The sequence below is a fragment of the Trematomus bernacchii genome, unplaced genomic scaffold (assembly GCF_902827165.1).
Source record: "Trematomus bernacchii unplaced genomic scaffold, fTreBer1.1, whole genome shotgun sequence".
Classification (NCBI taxonomy): Eukaryota; Metazoa; Chordata; class Actinopteri; order Perciformes; family Nototheniidae; genus Trematomus; species Trematomus bernacchii.
In genome coordinates this window covers 19,077,684-19,101,512 of record NW_022987973.1, presented here as the reverse complement: position 1 = coordinate 19,101,512, position 23,829 = coordinate 19,077,684, and the positions used below count along the sequence as shown (strand labels likewise).

The 23,829-nt window shown below is 38.4% G+C and overlaps 2 protein-coding genes across 2 annotated transcripts; both read right to left on the bottom strand.

The window, feature by feature from the left end:
• Nucleotides 1–1,906: 1,906 nt before the first annotated feature.
• Nucleotides 1,907–3,478, bottom strand: LOC117471810 (N-lysine methyltransferase KMT5A-A-like). Its single transcript, XM_034117043.1, has 3 exons — nucleotides 2,623–3,478; nucleotides 2,354–2,516; nucleotides 1,907–2,159 (listed from the first exon to the last, which is right to left on the bottom strand). Exons 1-3 carry the CDS (start codon nucleotides 2,756–2,758, stop codon nucleotides 1,925–1,927), a joined length of 534 nt encoding a protein of 177 aa, XP_033972934.1. The 5' UTR covers nucleotides 2,759–3,478; the 3' UTR covers nucleotides 1,907–1,924.
• Nucleotides 3,479–11,331: 7,853 nt separating this feature from the next.
• LOC117471757 (guanylyl cyclase-activating protein 2-like) lies at nucleotides 11,332–13,029 on the bottom strand. The gene is made up of 4 exons (XM_034116969.1): nucleotides 12,832–13,029; nucleotides 12,581–12,730; nucleotides 11,580–11,688; nucleotides 11,332–11,459 (listed from the first exon to the last, which is right to left on the bottom strand). Exons 1-4 carry the CDS (start codon nucleotides 13,027–13,029, stop codon nucleotides 11,332–11,334), a joined length of 585 nt encoding a protein of 194 aa, XP_033972860.1.
• Nucleotides 13,030–23,829: the final 10,800 nt, after the last annotated feature.

Here is a 23,829-nt window from a genome sequence, read left to right as displayed (position 1 = left end):
TGAGTTGTGGTTAACTCACCTGTTGAATGTCATCATAGTGGGACTCAGATGCCATGGCAGCATGTTCATACAGAGGGTGTTTCTCAATCGCGAGTACACTTGCTTGGTAGCACATGTCTGCCGAGCATCTTGCTTCAGAAGCGAGTCAAGAATACTTCCTGGCATTCGGAAAACGAAGTGTGGAACACGCTAGCAAGTGTGCAGGTGTGCGTCATATGAGAGGCCCCGCTTACATCTTCCGCCACAGATTTGGGGAAATTGGTCCGTGCGCAAAGCATTGTGGGGATTTTAAGACCACGGAGTCTACTCATGTGCAGCCTCGATATTTCTCCAAACGGAGTACGCCGGGCTCGGTAGATTTCCAAGTATGCTGGAGATTGGAAAAGTACTTCGGCGGCACTCGATGACGTAGAATGCTTGAAATAGTGGCTCTGAAGCAGCTTTACTCGCGATTGAGAAACACCCAGAGTCTCTGCCTCAGTGGAAATCTTGTGGATGAAGAAGGACTAAGTTTAATCACTAAACATCCAGAGTAGTACACAAATGCTTCACTGGCTCTTGTTGTGAGTTATTACAATCAGGTAGAAAGACACTGATTATAGTATTTCATATCTAAAGAGTATGATCATTCAGTTTAACAGAAGAAAAACAGCATTGACACACAGTCCTCTTAGTGTCTAAAGCTGTCCAGTAGAGTGATACACAGGACCTGTGTATCTAACCTCAGCATTCACATCCAGTCTTCATGGTTTGTAACTGGAAAGAAACATGTAACTAATACCAACATTGAGCTGTGGTTAACTCACCTGTTGAATGTCATCATAGTGGGACTCAGATGCCATGGCAGCATCTTCATACAGAGGCCGTTTCTCAATCGCGAGGATGCTTGCTTGGTAGCACAGCCGAGCCGAGCATCTTGCTTCAGAATCGAGTCAAGAATACTTCCTGGCATTCGGAAAACAAAGAATGGAACAGGCTAGCAAGTGTGCAGGTGTGCGTCATATGAGAGGCCCCGCCTTACATCTTCCGCCACAGATTTGGGGAAATTGGTCCGTGCGCAAAGCATTGTGGGGATTTTAAGGACGCGAAGTCTACCCATGTGCAGCCTCGAAATTTCCCCCAAACCAAGGACGCGGCCTCGGTAGAATTCCAAGTATGCAACAGTCCTTCGGCGGCACTCGATGACGTAGCATCCTTGAAATATTGGCTTGGAAGCCAATATCCTCGCGATTGAGAAACGGCCAGAGTCTCTGCCTCAGTGGAAATCTTGTGGATGAAGAAGGACTAAGTTTAATCACTAAACATCCAGAGTAGTACACAAATGCTTCACTTGCTCTTGTTGTGAGTTATTACAATCAGGTAGAAAGACACTGATTATAGTATTTCATATCTAAAGAGTATGATCATTCAGTTTAACAGAAGAAAAACAGCATCGACACACAGTCCTCTTAGTGTCTAAAGCTGTCCAGTAGAGTGATACACAGGACTTGTGTATCTAACCTCAGCATTCACATCCAGTCTTCATGGTTTATAACTGGAAAGAAACATGTAACTAATACCAACATTGAGTTGTGGTTAACTCACCTGTTGAATGTCATCATAGTGGGACTCAGATGCCATGGCAGCTTCTTCATACAGAGTCTCTGCCTCAGTGGAAATCTTGTGGATGAAGAAGGACCAAGTTTAATCACTAAACATCCAGAGTAGTACACAAATGCTTTACTTGCCTGTTGTTGTGAGTTAACACACAATATCCACCTCATAGTTCAATAACAGGTCATCAAGTCAATGGCCATCATTTAAAATCATCTTTTGTATTAATAGCATTTTGTATAGAACTGTTGAAATTTCAATTTTCCATGTGACTAACATATTGGACATGGCAGAGCTAAGTTTGTTGTGAACATAGTGTTAAATGATAGATTTACATAGCAGAGTGTTGATACAAGACACCATTCGTAAATACCTTGCATCTCCATGGCCAATCAGAATCACTGTAGTCATAAGCTATCTCTTCTCCAGGACTGATGTCTTTGAGTGCAAAAAGACAAAGATGGGGCTTTCCATCCACTTTGTTCAATTTCATTTTGCAGTTCGGGTTCACATGGTCATCGTTGACAAGTCTCCCTAGGGAGTTGTCCTCTTTGGCAGCATCAACACTGATTGGGCAAGGACACAATTCTGATTACAAACTAACAGTATTACAACCACAGCAAACTAGCATTAGATAAAATACATATAGACAAAAAAAGGCTCAAAATGTACACTGTATGCCCAACTTAACATCAAGATAGCAGCGTTTGTATGTCTGGGTAACTACACATTTAGAAATAACATTACAATATTTACTTACCATAACTCTTGTCCATTTATACGAAAGTCAAACATGAAAACCTTAAGTGCACAATGGTATACTTGTTGCTGGTGTTCACGTTCAGATTTAGTTATGACTTCCCCTCTATATTCAATTAGGAAGTCTCCGTTTTGAAAGGGTCGGCAGCTGAACACTCCTCGACCTAACAAAGATCAGAGGATGGGTCAGGAGAAGTGATGAGGTTAAACAACAATACACATTTGTCATGCTAATGACAAGAATAGTAAGCAAATACTTTTGTCACTCACCTTTGAAGGAATTTATGAACTTCACATCAAATCCATCCTTGTCTTTGCACAAGGATGTAAAATGTGCAGCCTCTTCTCTAGGTTTAATCTTTGCTCTCCGGGGTCTTGCTGATGCCATATCCAGCAAAGGGTTCATTTTCACTGTTGGTGAGAAAACAGACCCTTTGATTATCTACGCAAGCCATGCCACTGAAACAGCTCAATATGTGTAACAATGGCTGCTAAGTCAGTGCATTTGGCATCTATAAACAAAATAAACTGTTCAGCTTCATGTTTTCACTGGATGCTTCCCTCACAATCTCAACCACAGTGTTAACGCTGTTATGTATAGGTTATTGTATGGGTTTAAATGTACTTTACACTCAGATGCAGAAACAGATGACTAACTAACAGGCTGCTTCCAGCAGCTAACAGCTTGAAAAGTGCAGACAAATGTAAGACATGGAAAGCTGTGATTATAAGACGGCAATAACATAGGTAACAGTCAGCAATCACGCTAAATATCTGAGATATTTCATCAACTTAATCAGAGCATAGTTCACTGTTTACGCAGCAACGGGCTAACAGCTATGTCTGTGAAGCATGCTACTTTTACAATGTTTTACTCACATGGAATTGGAACTTACCAGGATGAATTACTCTCATCAATATTATCTACAAATGCTTGCTCAATAAATGTATGGAAAAAACTGCCTTAAATAACATTATTTTGAATAAAAAACTCAAATGTAGGCCTACTGACTAGATGAATGCTGACACGTGTCCCCAATTAAGCTAGCATTAGCCGTAGCTGCTAACGTTTTAGCCTAAAACGTGTCTCTAATTCCAGTGTTTCCCCTACCATTGTCTTGGAGGGGCGCTGCGCCCCGCCTGAAATTCAAGGTGTTTAAAAAAAAAATTGCAACTAATCTATAGCCTATCTACTGTCACTTTTCACATTGAACATGTGCTCTTTTATTAAATAAACTACATGCTTTCATTTTAAGTTGTGAGTTTAGTGTTTTTGACCCTAAGAAACAATGATGCATTAATCAATAACAATAATCCACAGCTCCTCTCTCTGCTCCAGAGGATTTAAAAAAAAAATATCCTAATGCCACCCCCCCCCCCCCCCCCCCAAAGCAGTAAACCTAGGGGAAACACTGAATTCCATACAGTTTCAACAAGCTTCCAATATAAAAACATTGAGAAGCCTCGAAACAAGAATAAAAACATAACATATTAGCTGTGTCATTTAAGTTTTTACACCAGTCCTACCTTGAACTTCTCCTCACGTCTGGCAAATGAAATGCGAATATGCCCTGACTGTCACCGCAGTCCGGGGAGTCCCTCCCCCTTGTGAATTTCCACGGACTGCTGATTCCCAAACGTCAAGATATTATTAAGGGCAAATGTATACATTCACGATTGGATGCATGTAAACAAAGATAAAGTTACCTTATTAAAAGTAAATTATAATTTATTGTAACATTTAGCTGAGCTCCATGTAATCCGGATACTCTGCCTATTTTTCGGACATATGATGATGCCTGCTCGGCCCGGGCCCGGACACAGAAATAATTTGCGTGGTTACCCGCTGGGGTATTGCGAACTAAAAAGTTGCCTGGCTGGTGCATGGGCTGGAGCTGCGAACCAAAACGTGAGAGGGTTACGTTGCAGGCTGTGGAAAGATTAACCTGAACTATATAGCGAGTACGGAGAAAACAATACAGTTGCTACATAAGCAGTAGAGCTGAGAACGCAGTGATTAAAACACAACCCCACATATTAATGTACATAGCCTATGTAGTAATGTTACGTAACATTAACCAGTACCCGTACATTTTCCACCACATTTTAGCTGACTATCCGTTACTATCATTGACCGTCATAACAGCGGCACAAGCCATTCTTCTGTTGTTGTTTTATACAATAATGACATAATATAGTATTAAACAAAAGCCTGATAATTAAATGTCTAAACTGCAATGAAATGTAGGTAGTATTAGACATAATAATAATAATAATAATAATAATAATAATAATAATAATAATAATAATAATAATAATAATAATAATAATAATAATAATTATCTACAACATCTGAAAGGTCAAAAAAACAAACGGGGCTAGACAGCCATTTGTAGCATATGGGAGAATGGTGATGTGAACTCAACACGTAGTCACTCAGAGGGGGGTACTAATTCTTTTCAAATGCGCATAGGCAATGCTATCTATTTACATGTACTGTAGGCTCTTTCAGTCAAGAATTTGAATTTGAATGGGATGCGGAGATGCTCTGCCAACACTGACCCAATCTTCTGCTCCTTACAACCCACTCACTGCCTGTGTTTTAACATTCGTACATTTCTGAATGAGGCCTAACATTCCGAGGTTATTCTGTATTTTCTGAGTTCTTGGTCATTTTCCACGGGGGCGTTGGGAGATGGCACATCAGCATAAATACAGCGCTGTGACACCACACCTCAGCAGGAGCTGAGGTAGCATGCAAACCATAGGCGGCTACCCTGAGTTAGGAATATCATGCTTTCACACTGCAGATGGCCGTTTCCAATTTAAAATCAGATTGTATCACGCTGCAGCATGCACTTCTTGATTCCAAACTGCTATTGAACAGTAAGAAAACCAAAGCAATGCTTTTTTCTCCCAAGTCAGCGTCCTCCTCTTGCCTCTCCATTGACACAAGTTTGTGACAAGATGAGAAGTCAACAGGTATTCACTCAGAGGGGGGTAGGTACTAAATGCCATCCATTTACATGTAGGCAAACAAAGTCAAAAATCAACATACAGTAGGGGGGTGGGGGATGGTGAACGGTATGTGGGACACTGAAAAGTCTATGTTAAAAAGCCTCAGTCACCTTAATTCATGTAATAAAAACATCTCAGGTCAGTAACACTGAAAGCTAAATGTGCAATACCATGTTCAGCTATGTTACTATTTATAATGTTATTGTTGTTACAACAGAAGATGTTTTTCTTCATATTGAAGTTAAATATATATTGTATGTATATATATGTATATATATATATATGTATATATATATATATATATGTATATATAATATATATATATATGTATATGTATATGTATATATATATGTGCAATATATGATATATCCATTATTACAGCTCCGTGGGCTGGCAGTAAGGCGATATGGGTCCGTTCTTATTGTGCATCCATGGGTAAAGATAAACGCATGTAGTGCTGAACACGTAACATGAACGTGCTGGGCGGCGCGGTCCCGTGGGTTAGATGCGCGTTCATAATGCAGAGGGAAATAACTCACAGAATAACGTTATTAGCACATTTTTACAACTTGAGGAACGAATGTTTTTAATAAGGGCTATACAAGTGTTCATACTGGGTAGTTTATTTAGTTTAAAAAAAATTATCCAACGATTTACAGACCACTCTTTCCCCATGTCAGTCAATGGGAAAAAGTGTTTCCGGGCCTGGCAACCAAAAGGAAGTGTAGTACCGCCGTTTGACCACCACGAATATTTTCATCTGAGTCCGGCGCACTTCCTGGGGGCTTGGGTGGGGGCCGAGGGAACCGGGCAGAGTTTTTCGCCGGTCAACGTGTGTGAAAGTTTAAATCTTCCTTATTGAGCTTTAAAACAAATGAATAACGACTATATATAATAATAAAATAAACACCGGCTGTTGTTATGCCCGCTGTAACGTTAAATTACTCCGTTCTCCGCTTGTAATTATGCCGTTACAAGCTTCATAGTTGTATTTATCATCTAAATTTGCCGAAACAAGTTTAATATTCTGAAAGCCAAGACTTTGTTTATTTGAAATCAGATGAAAACAAACTGTAACGGACCCTGCCGTGTTATCTATGATTACTATATGCCTTACTGTACATTCATAATTTCAGCCGGAGGGAGGGGGGCGGCGCTGTGGAAGAGCAGATTGCGAGTGAGAGGTGCCTGTCATCTTCCCTTTACAAGCTTCACAAATGTATTTATCGTGTGATTTTGGAAATAAAAGTTTCATATTCTGAAAGCCAAGACTTTGTTTATATATTATACGTGGGTAGCTATGACGTCAGAAGGAGTTACCGTAAATGAGAGCTGCCGTAAAAGTGTTTCTAGGATTTCTAAACGAACTATTACAGCTGTTATAAAGCATTAAATAAAAAGTCATGAAAGAGATAAGGAGGAGAAAAGGTTTAAGGAAGTAAGCAATGAATACAGAATGTCGAAATCCTCTGTTTTACGCGATGTCGAACATTGAAGACAGAGGACGGCGGTCCCCCAATCTACACAGCGGGAGAAAGAAGATCATAAAGCAGATCGGAGGAGACATCACGATCTTCCCACATTAGTGCAATTCACCTATACTTAACCCCAAATAAAAGAACCCAATAAAAACAGTTGTTAAATAATAGTGAAGTCAAGTTGTAATAACAATAACTCATCTCTCGGTTTGAGTGTTCTTTTTCTGCTTTGCCAAAAGCCACTGTGTCAAGTGTCTAGTGACTATTTCTTTTAGCGGATGCATGTCAATTTAAATCAATACAACTATTTTTTAAATCAATAAAAACATTTTCTAAATCCATAAAAGCATTTCAATTAAGATTGGGAGTCATGTCGTTACTTTGTTGAGAATGTGGCCATGTAATAAGCGGGATAATTTGCAGCGACTTGGTCATTGTGGGGAAAAATAACACCCAGGGATCCTGATCGTTTCAATGAAGTTGAATACAGAATATTCATATTTGTCAGTGATTTCATGTCAATTCGGCGAACATAAACATAAATGATCGTGGTGAAGATGATGATTAAATTAGGATTAAAAATCGGGAGAGCCGGCTGCATTTCCTCTCGTTCGTTTTTTCCGACTAAACAACATTATTTTGTTAAATAACAACATGGTGATGTTTTGTAAATGATTACATGTCTTATTTAGCACAGACTATGATCCTATCCGTGACATATGGATCTTAACAAAGATCCGCTATACAGTAGTACCAGACATACTGTACATCCAGCTTACTGTATCGAAGTTGATTTCACATGAGCTCCAGTGTGGAACCCCACTGCACCCCCTGGTGGATCAATGATCCATTGCAGCTGGCTTCACAATAATTAAATGTATTTATCACGGGGGCGGTATCAAGTCAGACTGGGGGCCGGCTCTTCATCACGAACCTTTCACGGGCCGATCACGGACCGTGCACGAGCCAACCACGACCCTCGCGTTTCAAACTGTCCTAAATAAGACGCTCCATCTGTACATACTCAATACTGTGGACAATCCCCACAGGAGCAATTTGGGGTGAAGTGTCTTGCCCAGGGACACAACGACATGCTGACTGCAGTGGGGTTTGAACCTGTGACCCCCTGATCCCAACACCAAGGCTCTAGTATCCACTGCGCCACACTACAAATAAAGAGAGTAATGTAGGCCTGTTATACTGAGTGATATATATTATACACACTGCTCTGCTTTCTGCACGGACCTCACAGCTGTGCTCACTGTAAACATTGCGTCTCGATGAAAGCAGTTAATACAATAATATCCAGGGTATGCATGCAGAGCTGTTATTGGCTGAGATAAGTCCGGCCGTGCGTCACGACTCTTTTAAACATCACTGTTGCAGGAAATACATTCGCGGAAGATCCGCGGAGGACCCATCAGTGTATCCTCAATTATAGCTCCTCCAGAGAGCCTCCTCGATGCTCGATCCTCGATCCTCGGTCCTCGAAGTGCATTTAGAGAAATTAGAAATCCATTTCCGGGTCACCACCGGAGGACCGAGGATTTGAGGAGTCGAGTCGAGGAGGGGAAATTAGTGAAATGAGAAAAGCCCCGGGTGTTGTTGGTGCATACATACACATACAAATAAAACAATGATAAAGAAAAGTGAACAAAGAAAACCATTTTAAGAACACTATAATATCATTAAAATATAGCAATATTCACATTGAATATGGAGCCTATAATAACAATAATAATAATAATAATAATAATAATAACTTATGTAAAAACATTACATCAGAATCAGAATTCTGTTTTTACATTTAAAACATTTGTAAAAAACTTGTGTGATGTACAGTGTTTGAACATTCAACCCTTCAGCACATTTCCAATGAACATTCAAAAATGCAAAAAAAAATTCAGTATATGAATGATGCAATGCTTTCCACCAAACTTCCTGTTTCCAATCACATATTGTGATTTTGAACAATATATAGTATTTTTCTTTTTCTTTTATATATTTATATATATTTGTTTATACTGAATAACGATGGAGTCCTACAGTATACCCATTCAGTCACATTTCCTCCAGCCACATTGTCAATTGTAACACTACCACCAGATGGTGCCACTGTAAGCGGTTTTACAGCCTACATGTTGCAGCTTCACAGCAGTAATGGACAGTCACTGCTACCATACTCTGTCCTTTGCGTGGTGGGTAGAATGTGTGAATAAGTTGAATAGTCATCTTTAGTTTGATAATTGTACTACTTGGACTTAATCTTGACTAGATACATATCCACAATGGTATGTTATGCATACACAGAGCCATTATCATTTGGATCTATTGTGTTATCAGCAGCGTTTGACAGGCATTAAATGTGCATTTATTTTGTGATTCTGGAGGAGTTTTGTGATTTTTTCGAGAATTATGTCAGGGATGTATAATTTAAGACATGGCTATTTCAGGGAGGATGAGTGTAACAAAGGACTCCATCATGGTTGGGATATCTAGGATGAAGTGATTTGGAAGGTTGACACATCCTAGAGAGTAAAATACAGGATGGCAAGGAAAATGCCCCTTTCTGCCAGCTGCTTCTGTTTCTTTGTTTGGCTAATCATATACGACACATTCATCAAACACAAGGCCACAAAATGATATTCTTATCCATCCATCAATCAATCAATCTGTCTGAGGCAGACAGGCAGTTTCCTAATGTAGAATCTTTATTATTTATTAATTATTGTGCCCAAGTATTTTAATAAACACTGATTGTTTTATACTATATCAAAATGATGGCACAAGGATTTACATACAGTAAATAAAATGCGCATTTTAATGAAATTAAACTTTTTACATGTAGTTAATTTATGTCAAAAAGATCCACACATATGAAGATGCTTAATGCTGTTAAACTCTTAGACCTTATCCTGCAATAATTAGCACAGTGTCCACTTCATGTCTGCCGTTGCAGGTCTTTTCAACAGTTAAGGGGTCAAACACAGAGTCATATGTGATCCTTGACCCCAACTAAGAGGTGAAGTTGTGAAGACAAGCCGAGTTTAAAGTGGTAATCCACTATCCTGATCCCTTCTTGAACCTTTAGTGACGCAGGGTCACTGCTGTTTTCGCTATCCTTACAAAAATGATAAGTCAGTTATAGTGACTGCAGGTGCTTTCTTGTGTGTGTATGCACAGAAATCTGCTGAGGCAATTTTTTCGTAGCTGTTGTTAGCTTATTAGTTGACTATTTTTTGATAGATGCCAAGTCTTTATGGATTAGGTATTGGTATATTAATAATTTGCTTTCCTTTGAACGTTTAATTGTTTGTTAGGTTTTGTCTGCATAACAGGATTCAGGAAACTGGAATTCAGCCGTCAACAATTTTACTTTTTTTACCTACAATTTTCCTACAGTGATGTGTACAAAATATTGAAAAGTCTAATGTAACCGGTGGTTGCCACCTTAGTTTCAACGTGAGTATTTTCAACAAAACATGTTGTTTATTAAAATGAAGCAAAGGTTGAAACGTTTTTATCAAAACACCAGCATTAGTAAATGTTGTAGAGAATAAGTGAATCAAAGGGTTTATTGGATCCAAGTGTCAGGTACTAAGGGTTTTATATGTAAATGCTTGTCAAAAAGAGTTAGGTGTGCATTTCAGATCAGTGTCAGATATATTTGTAAACATTTGAATAGCAGGTAGGCAGGACAAGACACTGACTTATGTTTTCTTTTTTTTTATTAAACTTGAATTCATAGGTTTTAAAACCCTCCTTTAACAACAGTAAAGTAATCAAGTAAAACAATATATATTTACACTTGCATCATAATTGTGCATCATTTTGGATTTATATCCAATTTACAGTTTGTATTTACATTCAGAATGCTCAATAATTATATTAATGTCACAAGTTGCTTAAAAACAAAGCAACATTTTAAACCATTTTGTAGAAAACACAAAAGGACAACGATAGAAAAAAGCAGTCGTTATAATAATTTTCTTTTTACATAATATGTAAAAAGAAAATTATTATAACGACTGCTTTTTTCTATTCTATTTTAATATTATTAACAATTTATAACAAAAAGGTTGGACTAAGGTTAGCAGTGATATACTGTATGTAAATATGATCTGCACCTTTCAAAATGTGATAAAATTGTTTTAATTGTATTTTAAGAAAATATAGGACTGTCTATTATATTAGACTCACTTTAATAGATTCAAGAGAGGATAAAGTAGTGTTTTTGTGCGTTAACACTGTTACAGTTCCACAACATTTTTCGAGGGCTTTTGTTCCTATCGTTGGGCAGTTCTAAACAACTTATTTCAGTCTGTGATTATTCAACTGCATTTGCTGACCATGTATCCAAAGTGAGTCCAATGTTTCAGTTGTAAAATGTGTGTTTGATATTTGATGTGTTTTGGTCAAAGTCTGGATTTTGTCCTTTGAATTAGTCCACATGGTTAAGGCCGACAGTTTGTGCTCAGACACTTCAGAACTGTGCACTCTTTCTCCGCTGCTCCAGCACCCATGCTGCAGGGTTCATGTCTAACTGCAGCATGTTGAGCACCCAGGGGTCCAGCTGTGCACCTCTAATAAACTCCTCCATGTTAATATGACCTAAGGAACAAAGTTGAAGAAGGATTTATTCTCTATGCTGAAGCACATTGTTATTCTACCTTATTTTGTCACAACAGCAGTCCTTGTTACATGATAAGGGATGCTTCATAAAATGCTTACCATCATTGTCGGTATCCACGGCTCGTAATAATCGATCCACGGCCTCGTCTACTGTAAGCTTAAAATCGTCCTCATCCTTCTTTGTGCCTTTCTTTATCTTATAGATGCTCTAGGTGGAAAGAAATAAACCAAAAGTTGTATTAAACTGAAAAAATGAATAGAATGTTTTAATACAGTGCATACATATTTTATTATAATAAATACATATACCAGTTCACACTTGGACCTGAAACATCATGGTCTGGATAATCAGCTTCTCCATTAGAATGAACATTTTTCACATGTACTATCCCACCTGTAACTATAGCAGATTGCAGATACAATGGTGAGGCTAAACACCAACTATTGAATTGAAATATTGTATATTACTTATTTCCATTAAAACGGATCTTGTCCTTCCTCCCTCTCTGGTTTTCCTTCTTCTCCAGAAGAGGTGAGACTAAATCAATGTTAGATTATAGTGAATTTACCTAAGGTGTAAAAGCTAAACATGAATATGACATTTTGATTTGATTAAACTGAATTATCATCAGACATAGTACAAAAAGACCAGGTGTATATATCTAAAATGATTAATAACTGAATTCCTTTGAGCTCTGTCAGAGGCCTGGTATTTTTCATTCTGGCTCACAGTCATAATAGTCTTAGTGGGACACAATGCTGTTGATACCTGTTAATTTCCTACAATGACAAAATAAAAGGTCTAATGTGATGATATTTTTGTATTTATTTGCAGTGTAGTTAAAATGGGAGAATTATTAGGGATAGACATGATAAAGTCCACAGAGCTGAACAGTAGAAAAGTCAAAGATATAAATATTGGAAGTATCATATCGGTTCAAATCAATGATGTGCTCTTAATTATCTGTTTTAAGTTTAGGCTTTAAACAAAATGCTGTTCAGAAGAGGAACTTTCTGTAAGGAAATCCCCTCTTTTGAGCTCAGTATTTCGGTTGCATCCAACACCCACAAGACATTCTGTTGTATTTAAGTAGACTTACATTGATAATGGCTTTTAGTTCATCCCTGTCCACATAGCCATTGCAGTCTCGGTCGTACACCTTGAATGACCAGCGCAGTTTAGGCTCCAGTTCTCCCCGGAAAACAAGGTTCAGTGCTGCCACAAACTCAAGGAAATCAATTGTGTTGTCCTGAAAGGTACAGTAGGTTGAATGAGAACTATTGGGTTACATATTTCCATTTTGGGAAAGATGAACAATATGCCAGGCTCTTACAGCTATTATGGTCTCACCTTATTTATGTCGAAAGCTCGAAACATGCTCTCCGCATAATCGGACGCTTCTCCTGTTGCTGCCACACCAAAGAAACGCTTGAACTCATGCAGAAAAAGTAGTCCACTTGGGCACTCCAACACAAACTTTTTATACATGTCCTGAATTATTTGGACATCAACATCCTTAGAGTTCTCTGTTTGCTGAATCTGCCCCATGGCGGGCCTGTATATCAGCAGACCATCGTCCTGAAACCTTTGGATGTACACTCCCCGATGGGCTAGTCTGCAGTGGGTATATCATACTCCTGGAGTTTTTTTTTTAACCCTCTTGAATCCCAATGCTCCTGTTTGCCAATGAGAGAGGTGATTAGTGCGGCCTTAGGATTACCACGGTATTATGTTGGTGGGGTTTCCTTTCTGAGTTAAATAGGTAGGCAGGTACCTGTGCGTATAAGAAAACTTGTAGGAAGGTCAGGCATCATTCCAACAAGCAAAGGAAAAGGTATGTGTTCCAATAGTGTGGTACAGATTAAAAAAGCACATCAGCAATGTTAAAGGAAGGCGATACGTGGGACACTTGGATGGTCAACATTAATGCTAACATATATAGTTAATCCTTTACTGGAAACATGGGGGAACCGCAACAAACTGAATCCTTGTAACATATATTCCCCTACTGAATACTGGAAAAACATGGCTCTTTAGCAAGTTGATGTTCCACTTTCTGAAATTTGAATGTCTGGTTTTCAGAGCTGGTCACTTTGTTTTTCATAAGAGTAAAACTTTTGACATCACAAATAATAAGTGAATCCATTGGTAAAAAGGAAAAAAACAAACGTTCATTAATGCAGCTATAAAGGCAAAACATGCAATTTTTAGATATGTCTTTTATGATCTTCAGATATTTTGTCTAGCGCCACTTTTATGTTGACATATATGAATTTGAGTTGAATGCTTTAACAACTAATGGATACAAATTGCAATTCAGTTTGGAACATTTGTGTGAGGAACTGAACAATCTAGGAACCCCTTGACTCTCCCTGTAGACATAGATGTCGTCATGTTTAATATTAATCAAACTGACCTGCTATGTCCTAATACTATGACTCTGATACAAAACAGGTAACAACTAAATTGTATCCTGGCCTGTCCTGGAAACTCTATTTGCCAAATGGCTGGTTTCCAGTTCCATTTCCATCTTTAATCAGTCATAGTGTTTGTCTGTACGACTAAAAGATACTAAGACGCTAAAGCGTTCTAGGTCAAGCTTACTTTGAATTGGTATATCAATCTCTTTAATTAGATTACATTAAGTAGACAAGATCCCTCAGGCTCCGTCAGTGTGTCCAAATCAACCATGGGGGCCCAATTCGTTTTAAAATAATTGATGGTCACTTGTTAGTTCCTGTTTATATTACTTAATGGTCCATCACACCTTATGATATGGTGCCAGTAACTATCAGGACACAGTAACCTGTCACCAAATGTGGTTATTAAGATGCTGAGTTGCACAAACCAAACCGTATCTGGCGCTTTTCAAAAAGACACTTTACAAAAGTCACACTTAACAATGAAGGTCACACAAAAAAATCGGGTGGGGGGGGGGGGGGGGGGGAGTGCAGCAGAAGAGAAGGCCTTGGGCTTTAGGGTGTTTGCATCTCCAGACCTGAGGCAGCGGGTGGGGATGTGACGGTGGAGGAGGTCAGAGAGATAGGGAGGGGCCAGGTAGTTGAGGGCGTTGAAGGAGGGGAGTGGTATTTTTAATATATTCTGACTTTGACTGAGAGCAAATGGAGGTTATAAAGGACTGGAGTGATGTGGTCCGGCGACGGGTGGAGGTGAGCAGACGGGCGGCAGAGTTCTGGACTTATTGCAGTTTTTGGTGATTTTGTTTGGTAGAAAGTAAAGATTAGAAAGTAAAGACATGTTTTTGACTTACCATTTGTACTCTGTAATTAGTTTAGGATTGCTATCATGCTGATGTCTTATTGGCTGGTAGTCATGACACTGTATTAACGGTGTGATCCTCGATACAATCCCTGAGAAGTCATTAGAGGTTTCTACTGTTAGATAATCCCACAACAGCAAGGCCACTCCGATGATGTCTTTGATCAACTTGTAAAGCACCTCTGATCATGATGTGATGTGTTTCTGGCTCTTCACACTAATGTATTTGACATTTATAATATATTTAAGAATTTGAATAGAGAGATACAAAAGTTTGCATCCATACGTAATAAAGTTATTGGTGGAAAGTTTTCTTTGGCGAATTATTGATCATACTGTGGATACTTCCAGTGTTTGTCCTTCTAAACACTCTGACTCAGGTTTGATCTGTATATCTTTTAGCCCTGAGATTGGTATGCTTCCTATCCCTAACACAAATAGACTGTGGCAGTAGAACATCTCAACCTAGGTAAGAATGACTTCTTTACCCCGATGTACCCATGTCACAAAGTGAGTTCATTCAAATCTCTTTGAAAAAAAGCAGTCTCAAGCATCCCATTGACATGCATGCAAATGGTCAATTTTTTAATACATTTCCACTCCAATTATTGTAAAGGTCGTATTTTTTTTTGTAATACTATACACATTAATGCAGCAATTGCATTGTCAAACCACCTGTGGTCTTAAATAGATACAAGACCTTCAGGGTAGATCTTAAATAAGCAGCTCTGTCCTGGCAAAGTTTAGACACGGTTTTTACTTAGCGTGCCGCTAAGAGGATTTAATAAAAGCCTTGGGTTGTTCAACTAATTTGTTGAAGTTGCCGAGGGAAAACATTTAAACAAGATTGCTTTTGGACTGCAAAACAATATGTTTTTATAATGCACACCACTCTGTTCGTATAGTTCAATTTTGTGACCCAATGTATCACACCACAGCATGTAGCCTATACTTGTTTGCAATGGCAGTTCCTACATGGGCCTTTAAAATAAAAAATGTAATTGTATTTAAATTATGTTTTGGTTGTTATCGGTTAAGTCAACATGTAACTTTTCATGTAGCTGACATAGTTCCACAATATAATTGTTTCACATTTCTGGAATTTGTAATACACTCTTTTTAAGAGGAGATCTTAAATTATTTCTAGTCATACTTCCTAGGGTTGATTTGTTGGCACTGTGTCAATTATGTTTCGTCAACACATAAGGAAGACTGAGTCAAACTAACAAGATTAGGCTTTCAGGTGAGGGATTTTCCTCACAGGGGTCTGACTATCACTTCCGCTGCTGATCTCATATGACCCTTCTATATAACCACTCATGCACAATGTGAAGTTTTTACCTTTACGTAACTGGTTTAATCTATTTTATTATTATTTTTCTACATAAGGTAAACACTATTTAAAGATTGAAATTACTTACCTACTGATGAAGCAGAAAGGCAGGAACAGGTGTCCATCTAAAGCAGATTCACTTCTAATATGGCTCATATGCTTTGTATTTTTGTTAAAAGCATATACTGTTTTCAAAAGTGATGGATAAGGGTAAAATGTCAAGAATATGATAAGTCTTATTTGTAACCCTTCAAATTAAGTAACATTATCCTATATGTCTGTTTAGGACCAGTGCCAGACAAACTTTATATAGAATTAACGCCCTGCTTGAGATTTTCTCTTTTTATGATCATTATTTTTGACATCATTATTGCCGTTTATTTAAAAAAAGTTACCACATAGATAGACAGGTTTTTTTGTTAAGGGGACATTATGAATTTATGCTTAAAAGAACAAAATAAATTAACCATGTCTGATAATGTCCACTAGATGGTGATATTGGTTCAATGCTTATTTTAGTCTGAACACTTTGTGTTGCAGTTTTAGGATTTTCATGTCTGAGGTTATTGGGAGGCTATTTAATCCAGAAATTAAAACATAACAACTATCCAAAGGCAAGCACCCATCATAATCACACTATTAAAAGTTGGCATTTGTAATTCAGAATGTACAGTACTAATTAGTTGTTATTAAAGGTGGGGTAGGTCAATTTGAGAAACCGGCTCGAGATCGCTAGAATTTGAAAATACACAACCGGAGAAAATCTGCCACTTCCTTATAGAGCCCCTCCTCCAACACACACGAACGCGCACATGACCAATGAGGGCACGAGATAAGTTTGTGCACAGATGGAAGGCTGACAGGCAGGTAGGCCATCCAGTTATTGACATTTTTTAATGGATTTTTTGTCAATTGTCACACATTATTGCTGTGAAAATACTGACCTTCATCAGAAGCAGATGATACAAATATAAGTATTTATTAAGTCTTTCATATAATTCAACTGAAATTATATAGATATTACTTTCCAATGCAGTGATCAAAATAAAAAATATTGAGCATGTTATCATAGTTCTTTCTCTGTCGCTTAACATTATTACACATAATATAATATGCAGTACTATATTGCCATACAAATTGATACATTCTGCAGTGTCATTGTCTCACTGCATTGTTTGAATTATTGATGATGATAGAAAGAAACAAAAAATTGCCCTTTTACCAAAGATGTGTTCTATTTCTCATGTCCTCCTTCCACTCACTCCAAAATGATTTGTACAAAATACATGAGATGATACAGATCAAACACAATGCTGTAAGATGTGTATCACACAGCATATTAAATGAACATGGTATACCCTAGAGTTGCATCCATGCCCAAGCCCACTTTTTGAATTTCAAATCCACTTGAAATATTCTGCATACTAAAACTCTACGACCTTGGTAGTTAAACAACGCTTCACATATGACCCTGATTTCAGTGAATGGATTCGGGCCTAAGGACCTAAGTTGCATGTCAAATCTCTTTCTTGCCCTCTTCCCCTATATTAACATTTTTACTTAAAAAAGTCTTACAAAAACAGCTAAAAAATGTCCCTCAATGTCCACTCAGTAGCTTTACTGAAGCATACTCAGTGGATTGCTCAGTTGCCATTACTTGGCATAAGTATGGAACTTTGACGTGTGTTCATAGGGATATTTGATAAACAAAAATGTATTGCGTGCTTGAAAACATGTTAAGGGGCCCTATTATACTATGTTCACGGTTAATTATTGTATTTTATGCCTCTACTGTGACATGTTTACATGCTTTAATGTTCAAAAAGGTCTTTATTTTTCTCCTACTGCTTGTGCTGCAATACCTCTTTCCACCCTCTGTCTGAAACCAGAGCCCAGACTGCTGTGATTGGTTAGCTGGTTGTATCAGTTGTGATTGGTCTATCTCTTAGAGATGTCCCGCCCCTTAGCCTATCATAAACAATGTGTTGGAGCGCTAGCCAATAGATGTGTGAGTGTTACGTAGTTAGTTTGATATGTTACCAAAGTAAACAAAGCACTACAATGGAGGCATTTCAGGCAGTCAATGCAAATGTTATGACTTAAAACTGAAATCATGCAGTGTTTTGCGAGTTTGCGGACACCCTAAGACTCAGTTTAAGACTTTTTTCTAAACGCTGTTGAATTACAGATTATGATCACAACTGTGGTTTAAATCCCTAAGGCCGATATTTTTAAGCGATATCATGTAAGCACTTGAATGTCTTCTGGGTGATGACCGAAGATCACATCAATGGCAGCACCAAAGCTCCATTCATCATACCTTTTTCATCTATTACTCGTATCTTGTAAGAGCTTTCTGTGCATGCTTGTGTTATTTCCTCCATCTGTTACCATCTGTCAATAAACTGTAGGGGGATGCTCTTTTTTTCTTCCAAAGTTCAGATGACAAATAGCATGCTGCACATTTTTTTAATATAAATAACAAAGGCTTGTGTTCTTTAGAGCAATTCAGAGGTATACTTATATATATATTTGACATGAAGTTTGGTTTAATTTGTAGATATTTCACCGGTCCTTCTTTTAGGACAGATCTTGCACTCCTGGGATAAACTAAATTATTTAGCTATCCTTTTAAAGAGCAATGCAGGAAGGTTGGGAAATGGTTGTTTTTGAAGGTTTCTTTTCAGAATTTCAAAGGCTTTTTATTAAAACTCAGATTATTCTAATTGTCTAAGAGAGCACTCACTGAATTGTAGCATCCTTTTCAGATATACTCCAAAACAAGTAGAGCCTCGAATCCTGTATTAAAGGAGAGGTGTCATGCTTTTCCGGTTATTACCCGTCCCCTTGTGTGTTATGAAGGTTTTTATGCATGTAAACGGTGTGCAGAGTCAAAACCCTCAAAGTACACCCTGTAGCGAGTAAAACTCTAACACAGAAAATACCTCCCCAAAACGCCTCGTTGGAGATACGTCATTGTCCATTTGATTCTTCCGGGTACGGCATGATGTCATGCCGTACCCGGAACGAAATGGACCAATCCGTGGAACCGTTACGTTACGTCCGCGGAGCCGTTACGTTAAGCCCCCGCTGATTGGTCCAAATTGATCAATCCACGGACTTCCTCACACACAGGCAGCTCTGCTGATTTCTCCTCCCTAGCTGTTCAACTGAATTGATAGTTTTAGGAAGCACCACATCACAATTCATGGGAAGAGTATAAAACGGTGCATAAATGCACACCTTGCAGCTATGTTGCCTGAAAATAAATGCGAGAAAATGATTATGATCATCAACATCCCATTCTATTATGTATGTAACAGTAATGCATTTAAATTTAGGCCACCAATAGTGTACTTTAGCCACCAAATGTAGGAGCTTGGTTGCCTGTGGAGCCATCTTGAAAATATATTCTTTCATACATATGCATTCATGTATCTGTGTTATTTGAAATGCCATTTTTAATGAGGTTTCTCTAAAATAATCTAAATGACATCATGAGTTATGTTGCTGAATAGGTTTATATTTTAGAGTGTTACATGCTGCATACAGTACCTTGATATTAATGGATTTAAAGGAGAGGTGTCATGGCCATTTCCACTGATCATAATTCCATTGTTGAGGTATACTAAAATAGATTTATACTGTGCATTTTTCCAAACTCACATTGGTTTCGCATACAGCATCTCTGTAAACTACTTGTATTCACTGAATTTCACTCTCTGCCTTTAACGGCTCGTTGTAGCTCCAATAGCTCCAGCCCCCACCCTCCCTGTGAGCACAGTGTGCTCTGATTGGTCGGGACGTTGTGAATCGCGCTGAGCTCCGTGGAGGTGTTGTTTCCTTGTTTAGGATACATAGCGAAACACAGCCAAACTCATCCTGAGCACACACAAACTGACAGCCGAAGTAAAAACAATAAGTGTGGCTTGATATTGAGTAAGAAAAAGGTTGATAAACGCTGTGAGAATGGGTCTGCAGAGAGAATTTTGCCGCAATCCCAACTGTCTGTTATCAGCCTGCAGCCAGGGAGGGCTTGTTGGGAATTGGGAACACAATCCACAATTACATGTGTCCTATTATAGCTACTTTAACTCCTGCTTCCAATCAATCCTACATTTTCATCACAGTTTTGGTCTGGTTCTTCTTTGAGGATTGTGTTAGCATTAGCAGAGTATGGATTAGTAAACCCATACTTTGTATCCTTCTAATGTACCAAACTTGCATTGAGTTTGCGACTCCATCAAGTATGAGCATGACAATGACAGACTGGTACTGGTGTAGCTTGGGAGCACTGAGACCCGGAAAGGCCAAGCAACATGAGCATAGCAAATGTAAGCTTGTGAACATCTAGCAGCGAAAAATAAAACGGAGCTAGCCGTCAGCAGTGGCGACAGAAACATGAGTTCTATTAAATACACCTATTGCTTCGGGATTGCTGGTTGTATCAAAAGCACATTTTAAGCCATAACATCACTGTAAAGAGTACAGAAATGTATTCATTGAAGCAGACAATTTAAATCATCTTACATAACTTTAGAGAATATAATTTGAGGCCTATTTAATATAATCGTCCTTGAAACTGACATCAGACATTTTTAAAGAACAGGTCTTTAAATCTCCCTGGTTCAAACTTGAGAGGACTTGAAAAGAAGACTGCTAATTATATTTATTGTTTGATTTCAATAGAGATCAATTACATTTCTCAGTGTATCGCCAGTTTCATCCATCATTTCATGAGACAAAATTACGGTCGACGAGTTGTTCTCTTCCTTTCTCTTCTAGCTTCTCATGATGAACAGTCTGTAGAGGTCAATGGTCACCACAGCTTGTGATGAAAAGGAAAGAATATCACAGATGATAGAACGAACTATTGATTTTTAATTTCTCTCTGCACAAGGTTCCGTCAACATATGTTCCTAATGCTCCCTTATTCTTTTCTAAGTGACACACACAGGCAAACACACCAAGGCGGAGGTGGTCCTTTTGTCCTTTCCCCATTCTATCACATCACCATTTTTCTTGTGCAATAACCAGCAGTCAGAGTGGGTGACATTGAACAATATACTTATTCGCTTCAGGCTTTATTAAATCCCTTACCAAGCTAACTTGTGTAATGTAACTTAATATAACATTGCTAATCAACATTAAAAAAAAAGTTTGAATGTATAAATGACATGCTCATAATACGTAAAAGCACTCAGAAGCCTCAGAGTGTAGGCTTTTATCAACAAATATGGTCTCCCAGTTGGCCAGCATTGACTGTAAAATACATACATAATAATTATACAAAGACATTCAAATTGTGGTCTTAGGGGGAAAAAAGGTCATGGGGTATAAAACAAATCTATGGATTATTTCTCGAAGGCCAATGAATGGGCACATAAAGTTGTATGTCTTTGTGAGTAATGCATCTGGGAAATATGTTCATAAAAAAGCTGCCGTTGGGAAAAGAGGAGCGGTTATAATGTCACAAAACTCAAATTGAATTGTTCACTATACGATATTAATAATTAAAAAAAAACAGCACATTTGTTGTACACAAGTGTTGAAAACCTCTCATACTGTACTAGATTAGTTTATTTAATGTTTTAATTGTTTAACAAAATATTAGAAACACCTAATTATAATGCAGTCCAGTGTATCAACATCACTAATAAATAGTATACAGTAATGCTGCGTTCACACCGGACGCGATGCGACTATTCGCTTCGCTCTAATCGCTCCTATTGCATCGCTCTAAACGCTGGAGTTTCACCGCGGCTGCCAGCTGTGTTTACTCGCATCATTCAAACAAGACGCGCTGGCTCGGGAGCTACAACTACAACAAATGAACATATTTTACCGTGATTAAATTGTAATACACGTTTCTAAATGATGCCGAAGTAACAACATACTGATACCGGTTAGTAACAACCATGAATTAATGCTTTGACAAGTCTGCAGACAAGACGGCAGGCGAAAAACCTTTTAAAATGCTTGTTTTCTGAATGAAGATCGGGTCGACCAGGCTAAGCTAACGTTGTATATGCTCATTCCACACTCATAACAACGGCCTACAGACATAAATAAACCAGCGACTGTTTTCGCCATGACATAGACAGTCTGTGGTTTGTACTTGTTTAACTTTTGTCCAGTTTCTGAACATATATGAGGAGCTGTGAGCTCTGTGTGCTAACTGCTAACAGCTAACGGCTGATGTTGTGTGGTTGAACGTCAGTGACGGCAGGCTGAGATCCTCACCGCTGATTGGCTTCCGCGAGAACGCGTCACGTGAATTTGACGCTCGAGTTGAAAAAATTGAACTCTCGCATTTAATGCGGCACCGTTCAATCGCCTCAATCGCGTGATTCGCACCGCATCCACCGCTTCATGCGCGCCGTCGGAGCGAATTCGCGTCTGTCCGCGTCTCTGCATTGACTTTACATGTAATCGCGCCACTCCCAAACATCGCATCGCGTCCGGTGTGAACGCAGCATAACTTCGTGCTGCATCTTAATGGAATAAAAAACCAAAGGAAAAACAAGATTCTCCCTCAGCCCTGTTGGTGTTTGGCCATGCAAGTTGTTGAGTGTTTGTATGCCTTGGTTATAACATATCTGACATCGATATGTAACAACAACAACAACAACAACAACAACAACAACAACAACAACAACCAACATAGATTTAGACTTTAACATGTTCTGCACATGCTTGTTTTAAAGCCACTTCCATTTTAGGATAGTGTTTCATTTTCTACTGAGGCCTGCAAGCACCTTTAATACCTTCTAAATAGTGAATGCAGTCATTTTGTTGGTGGTTTGTGTTCCTGAGTGCCAGAAAGTGTGTTTATGAAGCTTTTTTCTTGTGCAAGGGGTGTTGTGGGGATTGGAGGCAGGGTTTGGGTTGAGAGCTATAGGAAATTCTGAATCATTTATACAGTTTGATCCCAGCAGTATACCGCTGAGATGAAGTAGGAAAAACACCCAAAGGTATGTGAAGGAGGCTACAGACAGACATCAAACTGAAAAGCACTGGAACAAAAACATTGGCCGGTGCTGAACAATATCCTAACATGCTGTTATCAACTTAAAAACATAATTTTTATCGTTACATTTTATTTAATGGATCCAGAAATGCATCCTCAGGATTTAGAATCAGGTATTTATTTGAGTTGGTTACTTAAAGTTGCATATATTTTCGGCCTTTAGGGTATTAATATAGTCCCCATTATTCTCTACAAGAAGAGTGAAAGCCTTGTGGCTGTCATTAAAATCCTATTTACACAATTCTTAAATGCTTATAGGCATAAGGTTTAAATAAATAAAATAAAGAAGGAACCAAGGATTTTGTGCCTGTGTGTTTGCGTTGTAAAGACTGTAAAATGCCATCTCCAAACCTCCCCTATGCTTCATTAATACTGTTCTAGCATTATTCTGACATTAACCGACTGGTAATATGTTAATATAACTGGATCAGGATTCAGCTTGCAGCTCACAGACCAGCTGTGTGATTGAACATTGTTTGGAATCTATGCTGCCAACAATCATGCCTTTGAGCCCGTCTGATAAACTCACTCTAACGACAAAAATCGTTCAAATAATATAAAGGTTATAAAGGCTTTCTCTACTCACAGGACAAAATCTTATCATCAGGCTTTTTAACACATTCAACAGGGACATTACTAGGAATTAAATTCAGCCGGGGACTTTGAGAGTGAGAGGCCTTTAATGCAGTTCCCGAAGGGTGCAAGC

Coding starts and splice junctions, on each gene's coding strand:
- LOC117471757 (XM_034116969.1), bottom strand. CDS start 13,029: ATGGGGCAGATTCAGCAAACAGAGAACTCTAAGGATGTTGATGTCCAA. Junction 12,731..12,831: donor GAGCTTTCGACATAAATAAG/GTGAGACCATAA, acceptor TGTACCTTTCAG/GACAACACAATTGATTTCCT. Junction 11,460..11,579: donor CGTGGATACCGACAATGATG/GTAAGCATTTTA, acceptor TTTGTTCCTTAG/GTCATATTAACATGGAGGAG.
- LOC117471810 (XM_034117043.1), bottom strand. CDS start 2,758: ATGAACCCTTTGCTGGATATGGCATCAGCAAGACCCCGGAGAGCAAAG. Junction 2,517..2,622: donor GTTCATAAATTCCTTCAAAG/GTGAGTGACAAA, acceptor GATCTTTGTTAG/GTCGAGGAGTGTTCAGCTGC. Junction 2,160..2,353: donor ATAAATGGACAAGAGTTATG/GTAAGTAAATAT, acceptor TTGCCCAATCAG/TGTTGATGCTGCCAAAGAGG.